Source organism: Loxodonta africana, chromosome 1 (genome assembly GCF_030014295.1).
Source record: "Loxodonta africana isolate mLoxAfr1 chromosome 1, mLoxAfr1.hap2, whole genome shotgun sequence".
Taxonomy (NCBI): domain Eukaryota; kingdom Metazoa; phylum Chordata; class Mammalia; order Proboscidea; family Elephantidae; genus Loxodonta; species Loxodonta africana.
In genome coordinates, this window is record NC_087342.1 from 136,712,552 (window position 1) to 136,730,592 (window position 18,041).

The 18,041-nt window shown below is 36.9% G+C and overlaps 1 protein-coding gene across 3 annotated transcripts in view; it reads right to left on the reverse strand.

Annotated features, from left to right (window-relative positions):
- COL12A1 (collagen type XII alpha 1 chain) overlaps positions 1-18,041 on the reverse strand; it is a 124,852-nt gene that overhangs the window by 64,055 nt on the left and 42,756 nt on the right. For all 3 annotated transcript variants that reach the window (XM_064288074.1, XM_064288069.1, XM_064288078.1), the window contains exons 15-25: positions 11,853-12,119; positions 11,222-11,414; positions 9,785-9,906; positions 7,861-8,010; positions 7,653-7,772; positions 7,337-7,501; positions 6,602-6,748; positions 3,725-3,864; positions 3,045-3,174; positions 1,493-1,635; positions 1,024-1,153 (exon numbers count right to left, since the gene is read on the reverse strand). In XM_064288074.1, coding sequence (XP_064144144.1) covers positions 1,024-1,153; positions 1,493-1,635; positions 3,045-3,174; positions 3,725-3,864; positions 6,602-6,748; positions 7,337-7,501; positions 7,653-7,772; positions 7,861-8,010; positions 9,785-9,906; positions 11,222-11,414; positions 11,853-12,119 — 1,707 coding nt within the window. The remainder of the gene's footprint in view (positions 1-1,023; positions 1,154-1,492; positions 1,636-3,044; positions 3,175-3,724; positions 3,865-6,601; positions 6,749-7,336; positions 7,502-7,652; positions 7,773-7,860; positions 8,011-9,784; positions 9,907-11,221; positions 11,415-11,852; positions 12,120-18,041) is intronic.

The following is an 18,041-nucleotide window of genomic DNA, read 5'->3' on the forward strand; positions in this document are numbered from 1 at the left end:
AACCACAGAGGAACCTATAGGTTCTACGCTATTTTGTATTACTTATTGGTGCCTCTGTCTCATCCACTTGAGGGCATTTTTGTATTTCCAACACCTGTCAGGCATGATGACTGGCATATAATCCATGTTCAGTATGTTATTTGAATTGGGTTAATTGATTAATTTGCTTAATGGAAACAAACATACTCATACATGCCATAGGGCTTCTATTTCAACAAAAACTTGGGACACACGGTCTTAAACCTAACTCCTTCTTCCAAAACTACATTCACCCCAACAGTCATTTTCTCACCAATGCTATATACCATATTTCATGATTCTAAGACACAATCAATTGCAAGAGACACCATTATTTATGTTCTATGCCCTATTAACACGTGACCAAGGGTAACTATAAGACACAACTGATTGTAGGATATAGTCCCTGAGTAGTGAAAACGGTTAACATGCTCAGCTGCTAACCAAAAGATTAGAGGTTCCAGTCCCACCTAGAGGTGTATTAGAAGAAAGGCCCAGTGATCCACTTTTGAAAAAGCAGGCGTTGAAAACCCTGTGGGACACAGTTCTACTCTTACACACATGGGGTCACCATGAGTCAGAATCAACTCAATAACAATTGATAAGGAAAGTAAATGTGAAAAAAAAAAAAAAGGTGCATCCTAGAATTAATTTAAGATGCTGACATAAGTCTAAAATTAAGATACCAAAAAAACCAAACCCACTGCCACCAAGTCAATTCTGACTCATAGTGACCCTATAGGACAGAGTAGAACTGCCCGGAAGAGTTTCCAAGGAGCACCTGGTGGATTCGAATTGTCAACCTTTTGGTTAGCACCAGTAGCACTTAACCACTATACCACCAGGGTTTCCAAAAATTAAGATAGTTACTCTCAAATTTGATAGTCAAAAGTAAGAACTCCATAACTTAAAACCAAATTATCATTAGCATTATTAGGTGAAAAAAAACCTAATGAATGTTGTATTTACAGCAATAAGAAGGGAGGGAACCTGGCAATAACTTACAAGTGACTTGCCGAGCAGTGACAGGTTCACTGGTGAGGTCATGCAGGGCAGCCTGCACAGTAACCGCGTACTCAGTATTGGGGATGAGGTCAGTCAGCTGCACTTCGTTCACTGTAGGCCCCACACGCATCTGCATACAGACATACGTCAGGTGTTGGCTCACAACACAGAAAGGAAATAAGACATCAAATCCAACATTTCCACTTACTTGGGGATAGCCAACTGAAGCCTATTTGTAACCAGTAGATTGTAACAGTACAGATTTTATTTTTCGTTTATAAAAACTGCATTTCCTTTTTCATATCAATGTTTTCTAAAATGCATCACAGATCACAAACCTAGTTTTCTACTTTTCTGTTTTGTGTGTAAACTTAGAAACAAATCCATAAATAATTATAGTTTAATGAAGACTCAAAAAAAACCATAAAGTCTCAGGAAAACCCACTGATAAAGAACAAGAATCTCCCACCTCTTTGGCTTTTGTTGGTTCCGTGGCGTTGATGGGTTCATATGACAAGGAGTAGCCAGTAGCTCCTCCCACAGGCTGCCACTGCACACGCATGTTGGTAGGCCCAACATCATAAATATTCAAACTGACTACAGGGACTGGCACTGTGGGAACATGAAAGCAGACATCAGTCTAATTTATGTCATTCCACTCTTTTTTTTAACTTTTGTCTCCCAGTTAGTTATTGATACTTGCATATGCTAAAGAGAGGACAGGTCGCTGAGAGAAATCATTCATTGTTGATATAAGCCTTTCCCCAGGTAACTCCCATTTCATTTGTTCACAGTCACTTCATAATTCAGGATTGCATGTTATAACTATTTCATAAAGGGAAAAGATCTAAAGTTTAAGTTTCAAATGCCAATCTAGTGAATCTGTCTGGAAGCTAAAATAGACACTAGCTTCCATTCCAATCTTTTTCTGGAACATCTCTAAGTTAACTGTTTTCATTCTTCAATCATAGAATTTCACTCATAAGTAATCAACTGAGTATTTATTTCATCTTTCTTTAAAAAAAATTTTTTTTTTTTTTAAATAGGAGCTCCATGCATTAACAAAAGAACTAGGAGATTTACAGGCTTTTTGAAGATACACCCATGAGACAGAATAAAAAGTTCTACACTCTCCTCTTCAGTTAACCCTCATATAGCTTTCTATTTTCTAATCAAAGATTGAGTTTAAAGTTTTGGGGAATAATCATATCTCCAGCCTCCTATGTTGTAGTATGAAAGAGTATAAAATAAGAGATAAGGACGTGAGCAACTGAGCAGTAAGTGGAGTCAGTTCTTGCCCTGGAGAGAGTGACATTCCCTGCTTCCTCTTTTTACATGGGAGCCCCAGCCAAGAAGCAGAAAGAAGGAGAGAGTATTTTCATATGGCCTTGGAAACTCTACTAGGAATAGCAGTGAGGAGAATCTCCCACAAGGGCTCAAAGTCAAAGCCAATAGAGTAAAGGCCAGAGCCCAGAAGCCAGGAAGAAAAGGAAGGATCTCCTTGCCAAAAGGGAGATTCAGCCACTGGCAGAACTGAAATAGGTCGTCTCTGCACAGCTCCTCTTCCTACCGTTAGTTTCACTCTCCACATGGTACCTCCTGGTATCTCACTGTTGAAGTGCTTTGGTCATCAGTAAAATGTCATTGTATAGCAACCAGGTAAGGTTTGAAGTATTATCCCTCTGAAAGGGCATATTTGCATTTTAAAAAATATTCTTAAAAACAGAAAGTCTCAAAATGCTAAGAAGTAAATAGCCCTATTAAAAGTATTTTTCCCTATAAGTTATCCATGACCATCTATTCCACCAGTGGGTCGAACGATGGCAGGAGCAGATAGTAAGAGCAGAAAAGCACTGATTACTTATGGAACACATGCACAAAAGCCACTCAGGAGATATTTGTTGAATAGACGTGAGCAAAGAAATGATTTGGAAGGCTGGCAAATATCCCACATGGGCCATCACCACTTTGTCTTGGAAAACAAAACAATGAGAGGGATTTTTTTTTTTAATCTGACTTACAGGTTTTCTCTGTGCCCTTCAGAGGCTCACTATACTCATCTTCTACCACAGAATACACATTAACGACATACTCAGTTTCAGGCTTCAGATCTTTCAACACTGTGCTAGTTTCCATTCGGCTCACATAAAACTAAAGGAAAAAATAAATATTAATGAAAACTGACATTATAATCAGTTCACCCTTTTTTCTACTACTGTACTTACAAACTAGTTAACTGCAACGAACCCAGAAACTCTATTTCAATGAGGCCATTGTCTTTTGTTTTGGAAACTACCAGATAACAATGAGATCTTGGACAGTTCACATAATTTATTCTCCCAAATTTTGTTTCTTTATTTGCAGAATGAGTGGATGAAACTAGATCATCTGTAATTTTCCCTTCCAACTCTATGATTCTACTATAAACTCGTGAATAAATCAAGCATCCTCTAATTAAATTTTAATAAAAAGTCATATCGTTATTCTTGCAGCTCTTAGAAACCCATAAGAATGTAAGCAAGTCTCTTTCTCTTTAATTAAACCCAAATGGAAATACATGCCTAGCAAGGATTAGAAGACACCATTCTTGACTCAGCTCTGTCCATTCCTACATCCTTCTTGCCCTTCACCCTCTTCATAGCCCTAATGAGGACCCAATTTCAACATCAGGAAGAATAGGATGTAGGCGTTGTCTACTCACTTCTTGACGTTTCCCACCAGAAACTGGGTAATATTCCACCTTATATCTATCCACACTGTCAGAAGGAGGTGTCCAGCTCACTCTAAAGGAACGATGAGTTCGCTCAGAAATAACTAGGTTAGAAGGTGCTTCCAAGTCACCTAAACACAGAAATAAAGTGCATACCTTTTTTCATTATTTTAATGACATGATGTAATTTGAAATTTGATTGAAACAGCATTACTCTTCAAGTTCCAAGATTTTACACATTTTCTTTCACATAATAAGTTGGTACAATAAATCAGTATTTGGCCCCACTGCCCATAAGACATCTCTGAATGGATTTCCAAACGGTTTTGCAAACTCAGAAAATTCAAAACTGAGCTCAATGTCTTTCCTTTAAAATTTGACCCCCTTCTTCTTTGTGGAAGGAGCCCTGGTGGCACAGAGGTTAAGCACTCAGTTGCTAACCAAAAGGTCAGCTGTTCAAACCCACCAGCTGCTCTGTGGAAGAAAGATGTAGCAGTCTGCTTCCATAAAGATTCCAGCCTTGGAAATCCTATGGGGGCAGTTCTACTCTGTCCTGTAGGGTTGCTATGAGTCAGAACTAACTCAACGGCAATGAGTATAGTGTGCTTCTTTGTGGTACCACCAGTTTGACTCAAAATCCCTGAATCATCCTTGGATACTCCCTCTTCTCTCTAACCTTGTACATGTAAATAATCAATAAATGTGTATTTGATTCCTACAATTCAATTTCTCCACTGCCTCTATTACCATAGCACCACACAAGTCAACTGTCTTTGTTACCATTTTGATTATTTATCTTCATGTCTTATCTCCTTAAGTAAAGGTTATGCTCTATGAGAACTGAATTGGTTTCTCATCCATGTTTAGTTCTCCTCCAAGACCTAATTCCGTGGCAAGAGAAGCTAAGGTTGAGAGAGTGAAAACAAAGTAGTATTTTGAAATTTGGAAATATTTTACTGGCAGTGAGTGTGCTCTCTGTGGGTAGGTATAGGTGAAATAACTAATACAGAACAATATCTGGAATAGATATTGATAAAAATAGAAATACTAAGCTCAATATAACCATTAGGAAGATGTCCTAAAGAATAGTTTGAAGAGTAAGGAATTAATCCAATGACTATGTAAACCCTGGTGGCATAGTGGTTAAGTACTACGGCTGCTAACCAAAGGGTTGGCAGTTCAAATCCGCCAGGCGCTCCTTGGAAACTCTATGGGGCAGTTCTACTCTGTCCTACAGGGTCGCTATGAGTCAGAATCAACTCGACAGCACTGGGGGTTATGTATTACAGATCACAAATCTAGTTTTCTCTTTTGTGCATGGCAATTCATTCTCATATAAGCTCTTTTTACTTTATTTGTAAGCCAAAACTGAGGAAAGCATTTCCATTCTTAGTATCCTAGCCTTTATTATATTTGGGTCACAATCAAGCCTACAGACTTATCAAGCAATCTTACTGTCTGGGAAACTAGTATGAATGCAACTATTTCATAGTTGATTAAAAAAAAATAAAGGAAAAGAGATAAAAGATGTTTTTATCCCTACTCAAAGTTTTCTCCAACTGAATAAAGCTACAACTCTCTCAGCTAATTCAGAGCCAGAAGCTACAAACTCTGGCTGCCTGGCTTGTCTAGTTCTCTAGGGAAAAGGTCAGTCTGTTGTTCAAATTCCAAAAACAAAATCTCTGAATGTTTGGAGAGAGAAACTTAAGAAGGAATGGCCAAATAAATGTATCCCCAGGACCCAAAGCACCTGAACCGTTCCTACCACATTATTTGTTAAAATCATTCCAACTTTTCCAAAATCAGACTTATTCTAAAACCTAATAAACAGATAAACTAATGGAAGATAGCTTTTATCATAATATACATGTACTTAAAAGGTATTTTTCTCACGTAATAAGGACCATCATTTTTATCATTAATTTCTCAAAAGTCTTCAGTTTTGGTGCTTACCATGTTTTGTCCTATGATCTCAAAGAATAATAATCCCAAAGCACCATTCATTGTCACTACAAGACCAGTTCTATAATTTATTACCAAATTTTAATTCTTTATCCAAAGCTACATTTTTCAAAGATCGCTAAAAACATCTTTAACCATCTGACCCTGAGTAAGTAACTTAACTTTTCTCAATCTTAATTTCTCCACTGGTAAAGGGAGATTATGTACTTGCTAAAAGTCCAAATTCTAAAATTGTCATTTCTGTTCATATTTAGGGATTGCGAGTGTAAAGTATCAAATTGTATCATCTATACTTGAGGCAAGAAAAATCAGACATAAGACCCTCTCTGATTCCAGCTCCTATTAGAAAATTGAAAAAAGGTACCAAAGTTTATAAAACAATAATAACTTAGTGATTTGAGAGTAAAGATGCTTCACAAGACGTAGATATATATCAGAAAAGAAAGCATCTCTCTCTCTTTCTCTCTCTCTCCTCTCTTTCTCGCTCTTCTCTCTCTCTCTCTTTCCCCCATTTATATATAAAAGTGAGTAGGGGTGTGTGTGTGTGTGTGTGTGTGTGTGGTGCAGGAACATGTAAACTAAATGTATTCTCAAGCAACAAGTCATTTCTCTAGTTTGGTGCTATCCCGAGAAATAAATCAGGGAAAAAAACTCAGTGTCTTAACCAGTGGTTCTCAACTGAGGACAATTTTGATCCCCTACTCCAGGGGACATTTATCAACATCTGAAGATATTTATAGTTGCTACAATCCCAGGAGGTGCTACTGGAATCCAGTGGGTAGAGGTCAGACGTGCTGCCAAACATTTTACAATGCAGAGGCCAGCTCCCCTTCCTCCACCCACAAAAAATGATCTGGTCCAAAATATCAACAGTTTGAAGGATGAAAAGCTCTAGGCTAAACATACCTGGCCCTTTGACACTGTTACACAAGTTAATGGTGAGGTCATCCACGATCCTGGAGAGTGACTCAAAATCGGCCACATTGTACGCATGAGTATCGTCGGGATCAGTTGCAATCATCTTTAACTCGACTTCATCAGCATTTTTAATACCTTGAAATACGGACATATACAAATTAAAGCAATTCTCAGGAAAAAATTAATAGGCTGAAACAAATGTTTTAGGGACTACGCTTATATATTCCATATTAACTGAAACATATATAAAATTTTCCTCAATAATGAAATGATTATTCTTCCTTGGTTATAAAATACAAATAAAAAAAGATACTAACAGAAGGCTACTTTCTAAATTAACTTCTAAATGTTCTAGTACCAATTTCCCACTCAAAAAAAAAAAGCATATTTGCAGTGTTATTCCAGGAAAGTAAAATACTGGATATCAAAAATGAGCATAGTGCTATGGAAAACATAAGAGAAATTTTCCTGAATCCTATTAATAGCACATTTTTCCTTTTAATCCATTAGTTTTCATCCAAGAAACCATACAGTTTTCTCTCATTACAAGGAGAAAAGAAAAGGAATTAACTTCCTGGCATATTGTTTTGACAAATTATGTGATAGGAAAAATGGGGGGGAGGGAGAGGAGGAAGTTCATGCTTTGAATAATATTTTTAAGTACAAAAGTATCCTCAGCACATCTGTAATGCCGGGGGCATTGCCACACTTTTCAGTCCTTACCAACAGCAAACAGCTCCACTCCTTCATCCTTGAGCTTCTTTGAAGGTCCCTCTACGTCATCTTGTGATTTTCCATCAGTGATGAGAACACCAATTTTGCGAGCTCGAGGCCTCATGCCAGCTTGGGTCTTGAAGCTCTGTTGGCGAATGAAGTTCAAAGCCATGCCTAGTGGGATTTTAAAAAGAGAATGTCACATCACTAGTCAGCCACATGCTTTGACCAAAAGCAGGAGCTGAAAGAGCACCAACCAACCAAAACCAAACCCACTGCCATTGAGTGATTCCGACTCATAGCGACCCAGCCCATCCTTATTCACCTGTGAGAGTGTTGCCTCCTTTGTATGGTAAGTTTGCCACAGCTTGCAGCAAGCTCTGCTTGTCTCTGTGAGCATTTAACTGCCACTCAGTTCTGGGGTCTCCACTATACTGAGCAAGGGCTAAAAAAAAACACCATTGGCATTAGCATGTATAAAAGACACGGTCATAGCAAAAATGACCAATGTCTTCAATATTGTCAGAACCTACCAATTTGTACTCTTTTGGGCCCAATCTCAAAGACTTCCACAATACGAGAAATGAAACTCCTCACAGTTCTAAAGTTTGCCCGGCCAATGCTCCACGATCCATCCACCAGTAACACAATGTCTGCTTCAGCTCTGGTGAGGCACTCCATCCCTGACACAGCAATCGTGAGACAGGACAGACAGGGTGAGGAGCAAATTGTTGGCAGGGCTACTTTCTAGCTACTCTTCCACCACCCTGTTCCCACCCCCCGACCCCTGTACCCTCAATACTCAGTGTTGACTAGTGTTTCAGTTCTGTAGCTCAGTGATTTGGAGCACAAGATTTTAAAAATATGCCCATATGGTTTATTAACCTCAAACAACAGTCATATGAATTATCGATTCCTCCAGTGATTATTTCAGTGGCAAATCTTTCCTTCGTCTTTGACTATATTCCCTGGCCACAGTCACAGAACCTGGAGACTTGAATTAAACCATCATTACAAATTGGAATGGGCTCACAAACCCAAGAGCTGCAAAATAAGTGAGAGTCTAACTATAAGTCATTTATAATTTTAATAAAATTTTAACATGATCTAAAGATTAGTGTTGTGTTTTTCTGCAATCCTAAATAGTCATTAGCTGGCAAGTACAAGGTTGACTAATTAAAACATATAAACTAGAAAATGTTTTAGGGAGTCAAAAATACTCTTTTAAATAATTGAACTGTTATAGATATTACGGAGGATTAAATACATGACCTAAAATTGAACTTTTGAAGTAAAGATGCACTGTTAAAATCTGATGCAGTATTATACTGTATTAAATTGTTTAACTTTATCATCTACTATGTATAGCAACCAGGTAAATACATATAGTGAAGTTCGCACATTTAAAAAATCAAGAGAGAAGGAACACAATTTAGGAAAAAAGTATGCAAACAAATACACAAGTTGAAAAATATAGACACAAAATATAGACACAAACAAGCACAAACATTGACACAAAGCTAGAATGCTTTGGAAAGAGAGAATAATCCCAATATCCTCAGTGCATAAGCTACAAAATAAAAATATAAGGCAGTTAATATCATCATATGAGAAACAATGGAACATTAATGCAAAACAGCAAGATTTAACTCTTTCATTTCTTTTATCCATATCCATTTTTAAAAATGCTCTTTTTCAGAAGTTCATGTTACCAGCTACAAGTTTTCCAACTTTTTGGCCATGTTAGTATCTGATCTTTAGATTATGGAAACAAAAAACTCATTAACAAAACTTAAATGGTACTCATCATACTAAAAAGTTGTCATTTGTGTTTTATGTACCAAGTCAGGACTGAGGATTTCCAAACATTATCCAAGCCCCTAAACCTTTCAAGGCTGCTTCTCCTTTGCCTAGATCTATTCATTTTTATCAAATGATGAAAAATATTTAGAAGTAAACTTTGTCCACCGCTTCCACCAAGAATGTTAAAAACCAGCTTCACATCCATCAAGCCTGTAATCATAGCAGAAGCAGAGAATCTAAGGGGCTTATATTACTATTTAGCATCTCAAATCATGGTTTTCCATCTATTTATGTAATCTAAGTCTGCTTATTCAGCACAAATAAGTCATTCCCACAGTGACTTTTATGAAAGAAAACCGTATTTTAGTCATCGAAAAGATAAGACGCACATTATCTACCGTTAGTAAAAGCTCATCTGTAAACCACACGGTACTATGTAACTAATGCCATGCTGACAAAATGAAGCCAGAAAAGCACTGTCAAAATTATGCTTCACTGCGTGTTTGAAGAAGTTTTCTTTTAAAATATGTAAATAATTTAAATAAACTTTAATTTTCACAGTCACTTTTCATTGTATAACTAACCTAAAAGTTGACATTTGAAGTACTCTCATAATCTTGAATTTTCCTAGGAGAATGTAATTCAATTTCTTACCAGAGGATAAAACTGGCATTACAGTTGTGTCGGAAAGGGTTGTCATTTCTTGTCCAACGAGTGGTGAACTTTCTCCTCCATCAAACATCCCAAAAACATTTACTTTATAGGTGGTACCTGCCCTAAAATGTTAAAATATATAGTCTGAATGTTTAATTAGCTCAAGTGGCAGCATTTTTTGCTTTGTTAAAGACATCTGTCTTGATTTACTAGCTTTCACTCAGGGAGTTATAAGGTGTGGTATTATAAAAGAAGAATCTAATTCCCACCCTGTTCTAGTCTATGCTTACTGTGTGAGGTACCAAGGGATGGATACGGCATTCCAGAGAATGCTATGGGCTCCCAGCACCAGTTCCTGTCTTGCCTTTCGGATGCAGTGCCCCTACAGTGCTGCTGAGTACCTCAGGGAAGGATCAGGCTCCCTACTCTAACTGCTTCTAAAGCAATGGGCTTTAAGAAAATAATGCAAATGTTGTACCGTGCAAACTAACTCAAGTCACTAAGCACAATGCCTGGCACATAGTAAGCTCAATAAATTTTATCCTTCTCTGCCCCCTGGTAAGCAGCCCTGGTGGCACAGTGGTTGAGCACTCAGCTGCTAAACACAAAGGTTGGTGGTTCAAACCCACCAGCCACTCTGAGGGAGAAAGATGTGGCAGTCTACTTTTGTAAAGATTTATACTCTTGGAAACCCTATGGGGCAGTTCTACTCTGTCCTGTAGGATCGCTATGAGTTAAATTCAACTCGACAGCAATGGGTTTGGTTTTTTGGTTTTGGTTTTACCCCTGGTAAAACAAAATTGCAAGCATTTACATAGATTTTAATATTGTTGAATGAATGGTTGAACAAACTTCCCAAAATGCGACGCACAGTTATCCATTTTTTCTGCAGTAGAGAATGTAGGGTGCTTTTCAAACTCATATGTCACTGTTTTCCACTGCACAGGCTGAAGCTCACCCTTACTTCCCTCTGCCCCCCTCCAGCCCCGCCAACTGGCACCAAGTACAAAGTTCTGCTCTCTCTTCCATGCCTCACACTGGAGGAGGATTCGCGCTGAGGTTTTCAGTGTGAGTCACCTGGGACTTTCTAGAAGGTATAGCGACTCCCACATTACCACATGGCTGGCTAGGAGCATGTTTTTCCTTAAATCATAGAATGTGGGTGTTAATTTTTTAATTGCAGGGTATTATTGAAAAGAGGCCATTCTTGATCTTTTAAAAGTATTGTTAAAACATTACGAAAATTTTTACTCATTTCAAATTTCTACTGTTACATCTAAATCCTAATCTCAACTTCACCAAGCTTAAGAAAATAACTTCAGCTGATTTTAAATATTTTGTTGGCAAACAGACATAGGAATGATTCATATGTAAGGCCTACTAATTTATATAAGTTATTCACTGGTGTAACACAATTTGAATATAGTTAATTCCTACCTAAGTTCCTCCAAAACAACCGTGTTGTCGTAAGGTCCAACCACTAACTCTCCCAGGCGTCTGTCATCCCCCGTAGGGTGGAAAGTGACTTTATAACCTTTCACTTCCCCAGGGGCAGGCTCCCAAGTCACTCGGAAGCTTGACATTGTTGGGTCAGATGTTTTGAGGTTTCTGGGTGACTTAAATCGAGAAGCTGTAAAGGTAAAAAAAGTTATCCCAGTGATTGGTTTTTAGGGTTTCTTATTAGCCCCTGTAATAATAAATCTAAATAGAAATAACTCTGTGATACATGCAGGATTCATCACAAATATAATACTTCAAAATGTATATCTATAAGTGCTAAGTCTGGCACAAGATGTCATACCTAATAAAATTCTGATAACAGAGTGCCCCCCAAATGGAAGTGCAAGTAATTCTCATAATTCAGGCAATCAGAATAGCCTAAGAAGATTATTACATAGAATCACATTTACTAGAAACTGGATTGGTAAAAATAATGTGCTAATTAAGTTATAATTTAATAATTATAACTTAATTTATTACAGAATCTGATTTAAACATTTTCAAATAAAGTAGATGTAATATATTAAAATCTTTAGAACATCACACCCTTTAAAAAATTATTTTGTACCTGTTGTTCCTGAGCCTTGCCTAAGCTTTCCTTCTCCTGTCTTGTAAATTGGAAGAACCGTGATGTCATATGTGGTCTGAGGCTGAAGTCGCTTTAACACTGTTGAGGTGACTGTGGGTGGAACTTTAGCAACCATTTGTTTCCCTCCCCCACGGGGGCGATATATGACACGATAGTTCACCACTTTCCCAGGTGCTGGTTTCCAGGTAACTCTCATTGTGTTTTCTGTTTCTTCATCTACTTTCAAGGTTTTGGATTCTTGGGATACTGTGAGATAAAAGGAAAATTAAAATATATACCCTATTGAAATTAAATATATATGTCCACTTCCTCGTTTATGTGAAAGAAATTATCTGTGGTTTCTTAAGTTTGTACGCTGTTCTCTTGCTTAGCGTTGTAATTTCTCATAAATTCACGACGACACATGAGCCTAATCTCAGCAAGATCTTACTAAGATGTTTTCTCTTTATCTGGCAAATAACTAAAAAAAATGGAAGTTCAAATTGCAGGAATTCCCTATTTGCATTCTAGACACTTTAGAAAAGAAAATATTCATTTCTGGAGACGAGCTTGTAGAAATTTTATAATATTTCTATCTGTAAAGAATTCTTCTACCAACAATGTGGTTGAGAATACTAAAAGCTGTGACTACAAGGTTAGAAATTCTAATTGGACCTTTTCAGAAAAAGCTGTGATCCATAAATGACTAGTCAGAGTGACTATGGCTAATACTATTCCTCGAAACTGTCATGTACATGTAAGACAATGGCCAGGAAGGAATAGAAAACTCTGAGATATAAAAATATCTCAAGGGCTTTAAAGATAAATCGGCATAAGCTGAGAATTTCAGGAAGTACTATATATGTGGATAGTGTTTGAACAGTATATAGTCAATATTATTGATTAGAATACCTTTGACTAACATTTCACAATTATTAAGTAGTAAAATATCAGAAACAGGTCACCAAACATCCACAAATGTCCAACAGCATCCTTTTCTTTACACATCATCAGAGTTTATAAGCTGGATCATTGCATTCAGTTCAATAATCTTAGCATTCAATAGGTCGTATTTCTCTATAGAAAGAAACTAAGCTAAAGGAAACATTGCAAAGAATCTTTCCTGATTTCAAAAGGAATTTTCAAGTTCAAAATGGATAAAGATCACCTTAAAGAACTAAAAAGCAGGCAAAAATAAGAAACATTTTAAGACATTGGACACTGACTGATATGGATTGAGTTATGCTGCCCCCCAAAATATGTGTTGTAAATCCTAACCTCTATGCCCATTACAATAGTCCCATTTGGGAATGGGTTGTTTTTGTTATGTTAATGAGACTGGATTAGTATAGAGTGTATCTTAAGTCAATCTCTTTTGAGATATAAAAGAGATTAAATGCAACCTAAAAGGAGAGATGTGGGAAGAGAGATGCCAAGCCACGTGAAGACTACCCAGGAGCAGAAGCTCAAAGAGACAGGGACCTTCCTCCAGAGCTGACAGAGTGAGAAAGCCTTCCCCTAGAGCTGGCACCCTAAATTCAGACTTCTAGCCTCCTAAACTGTGAGAAAATAAATTTGTTTGTTAAAGCCACCCACTTTTGGTATTTCTGTTACAGCAGCACTATATAACTAAGACAAGATCAAGCAGCACAAGACAATGAGAAACAAATGCTGTGAGCCATATGATTGCCCCAGCCTATAACTTAGAGAAAGTTTTCAGGCCCCAGAGCAGGAAAGAGGAAATCCAGACAGAGCCCAGCGGTCTCCCTGAGCTGAGGAGATGGTGTTGTAAAGTCCGGGAAGTCCAAGGCAATTGGAGATTTCAGGGCAGGGTACTGCAGAGGAGAGACTGTCACAGTGAAAAAGCTCCAAAAATCTGCTGAAGTCCCCCTTGGGTCGTCAGCTGAGTATTACTCAGTGTATATGTGCAAAGAAACTAGGCCAGGGAAAGAATTACATGAAAAGAGCATAGGGAATAGTTCCTGGAGCTCACACAGGGTCAGAAATATTGATGTTAGTCAGAGTGGAAAACCTAATAATTTTCAGGGCATCATTTAGAATATTCATGAGGGTATTCCCTCAGAAAAGGGACATTAGCCCTGTACTAAAGATTGTTCTGGTCTTGCCTATCAGATCTTTAAAGCAAACTTCATAAAATCATATTGTGTCCAAGTAACTTAATTGCATCCCAGAACAAAGCTCCAGAACATTTATAGGAATATAAAAATATCCTGCACCCAACAAAGTAAAATTCACAATAACTGGCATCTATAAAATGTATCAGGCAGGCATGCAAAGAAGGAGAAAAAGAACACCCATAATGAGAAGAAAAATCAATCAGTGATAGAATTAGTCAAAAGGAACATTAACAGTTATTATGACTATATTTGATATGCTAAACAAGGTAAAAGAAAGATGAAGCATGTTAAGCAGAGACATGGAACATATACAAAAAGACCCAAGTCAAACTTCTAGAGGTGAAAGTACAGTGTCTAAATGCACAGGATTAACAGCAGAAAAAAAAAGACTGGTAAATTTGTAGACATAACAATAGAAACTATACAAAATGAAGCACAAAGAGAATAAAAAACTCAAAAATAATAATAATAATAAACTGAGCATCATTGAGCTGTGTGTTGGCTTCAAGCAGACTAATACACATGTAATTGGTGTCCCTGGTGGTAGTGGTGGTGGGAGGAGGTGGAGGTAAAAAACATTAGAAGAAATAATAACCTAATTTTTTTTTAATTTTTATAAAAACTATAAACCCACAGATCCAAGAAACTCCATGAACCTCAAGCATAAGAAACATGAAAAAAGCTACACCGAGGCACACCATAATCCAATACTTTAAAATCAGTGATAAAAAAGAAAATCTAAAAAGCAAACCAAAAAAGGCATCATGTATAGAGTAGAAGATAAGAATGAAAAAATTAGTTAAGAAATTCAAAATATGGTTATGAATTATGTTTCTAAGTAAGAAACGTAAATGTCTAATTTCAACCAAGAGTTAATTGGTGGAGCAATTTTTTTTAATTTTAATGTTTAACAAAACTAAGAAAACTTTCAGCCAAATTTATTACTTTCTAGAAATATTAAAATTTATTCAGATTAACTCTCAATTCTCTATTACTATCCTCCAGATAAGTAGGCTATTTACATATATTTCCAAAGAAAAAACATATACACCTTACCTTGGGTTTTAAAAATAGTATAGAGAAGAATTTGTTTTATTTGGATTATTGTCACTACCAATTTTCACAAATATTTAATAAATAAATTACTTTTCTAGTGATAAAATGACTTCTGATCTCTTATTTTCATCTCTGGAATTTTCATTCAAAAGGATCAGACCAATTTCATAGAACTCTGAGTTTAAGAAAAATGCTAACCTGGAATCTTATGAATGTTGCACTGAAAAGAAGCCTATGTTCCCAAAAGAATGGAATTCCCAGACTTTAAAATATTTCCAAATTTAAATATATTAATAACAGCCAAAGATTGTACCTCATCCCTTGAGATGTCTCAATGATCTCAATCATATCCCTGCCTTTTAATTAATTCTCCAAAATAAAGTAATTAAAGTTTTAATGGGAAACTTTGGATTTCAGGAAGAAAACAAAGCAAAAAGCCTTATTGGCTTCCCATAGCTAAAAAGCAAGACAAGATTTTTGGCTTCATTCATAGGTATGCCACATGATATAAAATGCTATAACATCCTTCCACATTGTAAGTTCTTTTCCTGTTTTAGCAACTCTCACAAGACACTTTCAAACACCCACTGTACCATAAATTAGAGGAAAACCCAGTAAAACTCAAATTAGAGGAGAAATATAAAATTTCCCATCTCCTGGCTTTCTAGCCACAATTCATGGTTTTCATCATAGCAACAGTGTACATACCTGAGTTTCAGGTAAAAGCAACCCTGAAAATATTTCTAAAATGTCTCCTTGGAAACATATCAGAAAATCTGAGAACGTAACCCAGTAACTCTGCTGAGTTATCCATACCTTAGGGTTCATCCATCACCTAAACACCAAGCCTGACCCAGATTTCTGGAACTACTCTCAGAACTTCTTTACTTTCCTCAATGAGAACCAAAGTAAAACAAAACAACAAAATGGTAGTAGAACAAAGAAGGTGTATGTCTTGTCCCTTATTTATTTAGAAGTTTAAGCAGTTTTCATACACAACTCCAAAAAAAAAAAAGAAATGAACATTTCAATCCTGACAAGTCTGCTCCTGGTTCAAAAGAGGCTTTTCTATTCATTAACTTTTAAGTCAATCAATCAGCCAAAAAATATCTGAAAATTTCTTAGATGCTCAGCTTCCAAGAGATGAAAGTTTGAGTTTTCTGCTAACATATATGTTTTTGGCTAAAACACATCTCTCGTGGAGATTTTCAATCCCAAATAATTATCTGAAAGTTCAAGTATTTTGGAAGAAGATACATGGAGGAGAATTTTTGGAAAAACATACATAATTTCTCAAAAACTTCAGTTGTATCTTTACTTCTGTAAAATAAATTAACTACATGTCCCATATGTGGTCTAAGTTTACAAACATGCCTTCTCTTTGCAAGTTAACTTCTGCCACAAATAGGGAAGTCTTAAATAGAGAAGTTTTTAAACACCTAGCAAATATATTATAGACACAAGATTCCATTTTACTACCATTGAAACGAATCATGTGAATATCTGATAAATATGTCTTCTCAAAAATTTAAATTTCCTGTAAAGAGTTTAGCAGTTTCTGGGAGGCTCAATAAGTTAAACATTCGACTACTAACCAAAAGGTCAGCTATTCAAACCTATTTACAGTTGCCTCAGAAAAAAGACCTGGCTATCAGTTTCTGAAAGGTCACAGCCTTGAAAACCCTATGGAGTACAGTTCTACTCTGCAAATGTGGGGTTGCCATGAGTTTATTATTTTTTTGATTTAGTTCATTTTGATATAAATTTAAGATTGATGTTGTCGTTAGGTGCCGTCGAGTCAGCTCCGACTCACAGCTACCCTGTGTACAATAGAATGAAACACTGCCAGGTCCTGCATCATCTTCACAGTTGTTGCTATGCTTGAGCCCATTGTTGCAGCCACTGTGTCAATCCATCTCATTGAGGATCTTCCTCTTTGTCACTGACCCTCTACGTTACCGAGCGTGATGTCCTTCTGCAGAGACTGATCCCTCCTGACAACATGTCCAAAGTATGCGAGAAGCAGTCTCACCATCCTTGCTTCCAAGGAGCGTTCTGGTTGTACTTCTTCCAAGACAAGTTTGTTCATTCTTTTGGCAGTCCATGGTACATTCAATAATCTTCACCAACACCACAATTCAAAGGCGCCAATTCTTCTTCTGTCTTCTTTGTTCATTGTCAAGCTTTTGAATACATATGAGACAATTGAAAACATCATGGCTTGGGTCAGGCACACCTTAATCCTCAATGTGACATCTTTGCTTTTTAACACTTTCAAAAGATCTCTTGCAGCCAATTTGCGAATGCAATGCATCTTTTGATTTCTTGACTACTGTTTCTGTGGGTGTTGATTGTGGAAACAAGTAAAATGAAATCCCTGACAATATCAATCTTTTCTCCATTTATCATGATTTTGCTTATTGGTCTAGTTGTGAGGATTTTTGTTTTCTTTATATTGAAGTATAATCCATACTGAAGGCTATGGTCTTTAATCTTCATCAGTCAGTGCTTCAAATATTCTTCATTTTCAGCAAGAAAGGTTGTGTCATCTGCATAACACAGGTTATTAATGAGCCTTCCTCCAATCCTGATGCCCTGTTCTTCATACAGCCAAGGTTCTTGGGTTATTTGCTCAGCATACAGATTGAATAGCTATGGTGAAAGGATACAACTTTGACACACACCTTTCCTGACTTTAAACCATGCAGTATCCCCTTGTTCTGTTCAAATGACTGCCCCTTGATCCATGTACAGATTCCTCATGAGCACAACTAAGTGTCCTGGAATTCCTATTCTCTGCAATGTTATCCATAATTTGTTATGGTCCACAGAGTCAAATGCCTTATCATAGTAAAGTACAGGTACACAACTTTGTGGTAGTCTCTGCTTTCAGCCAGGATCCATCTGACATCAGCAATGGTATCCCTGGTTCCATGTCGTCTTCTAAATCCAGCTTGAATTTCTGGCTGTTCCCTGTTGATACACTGCTGCAGCC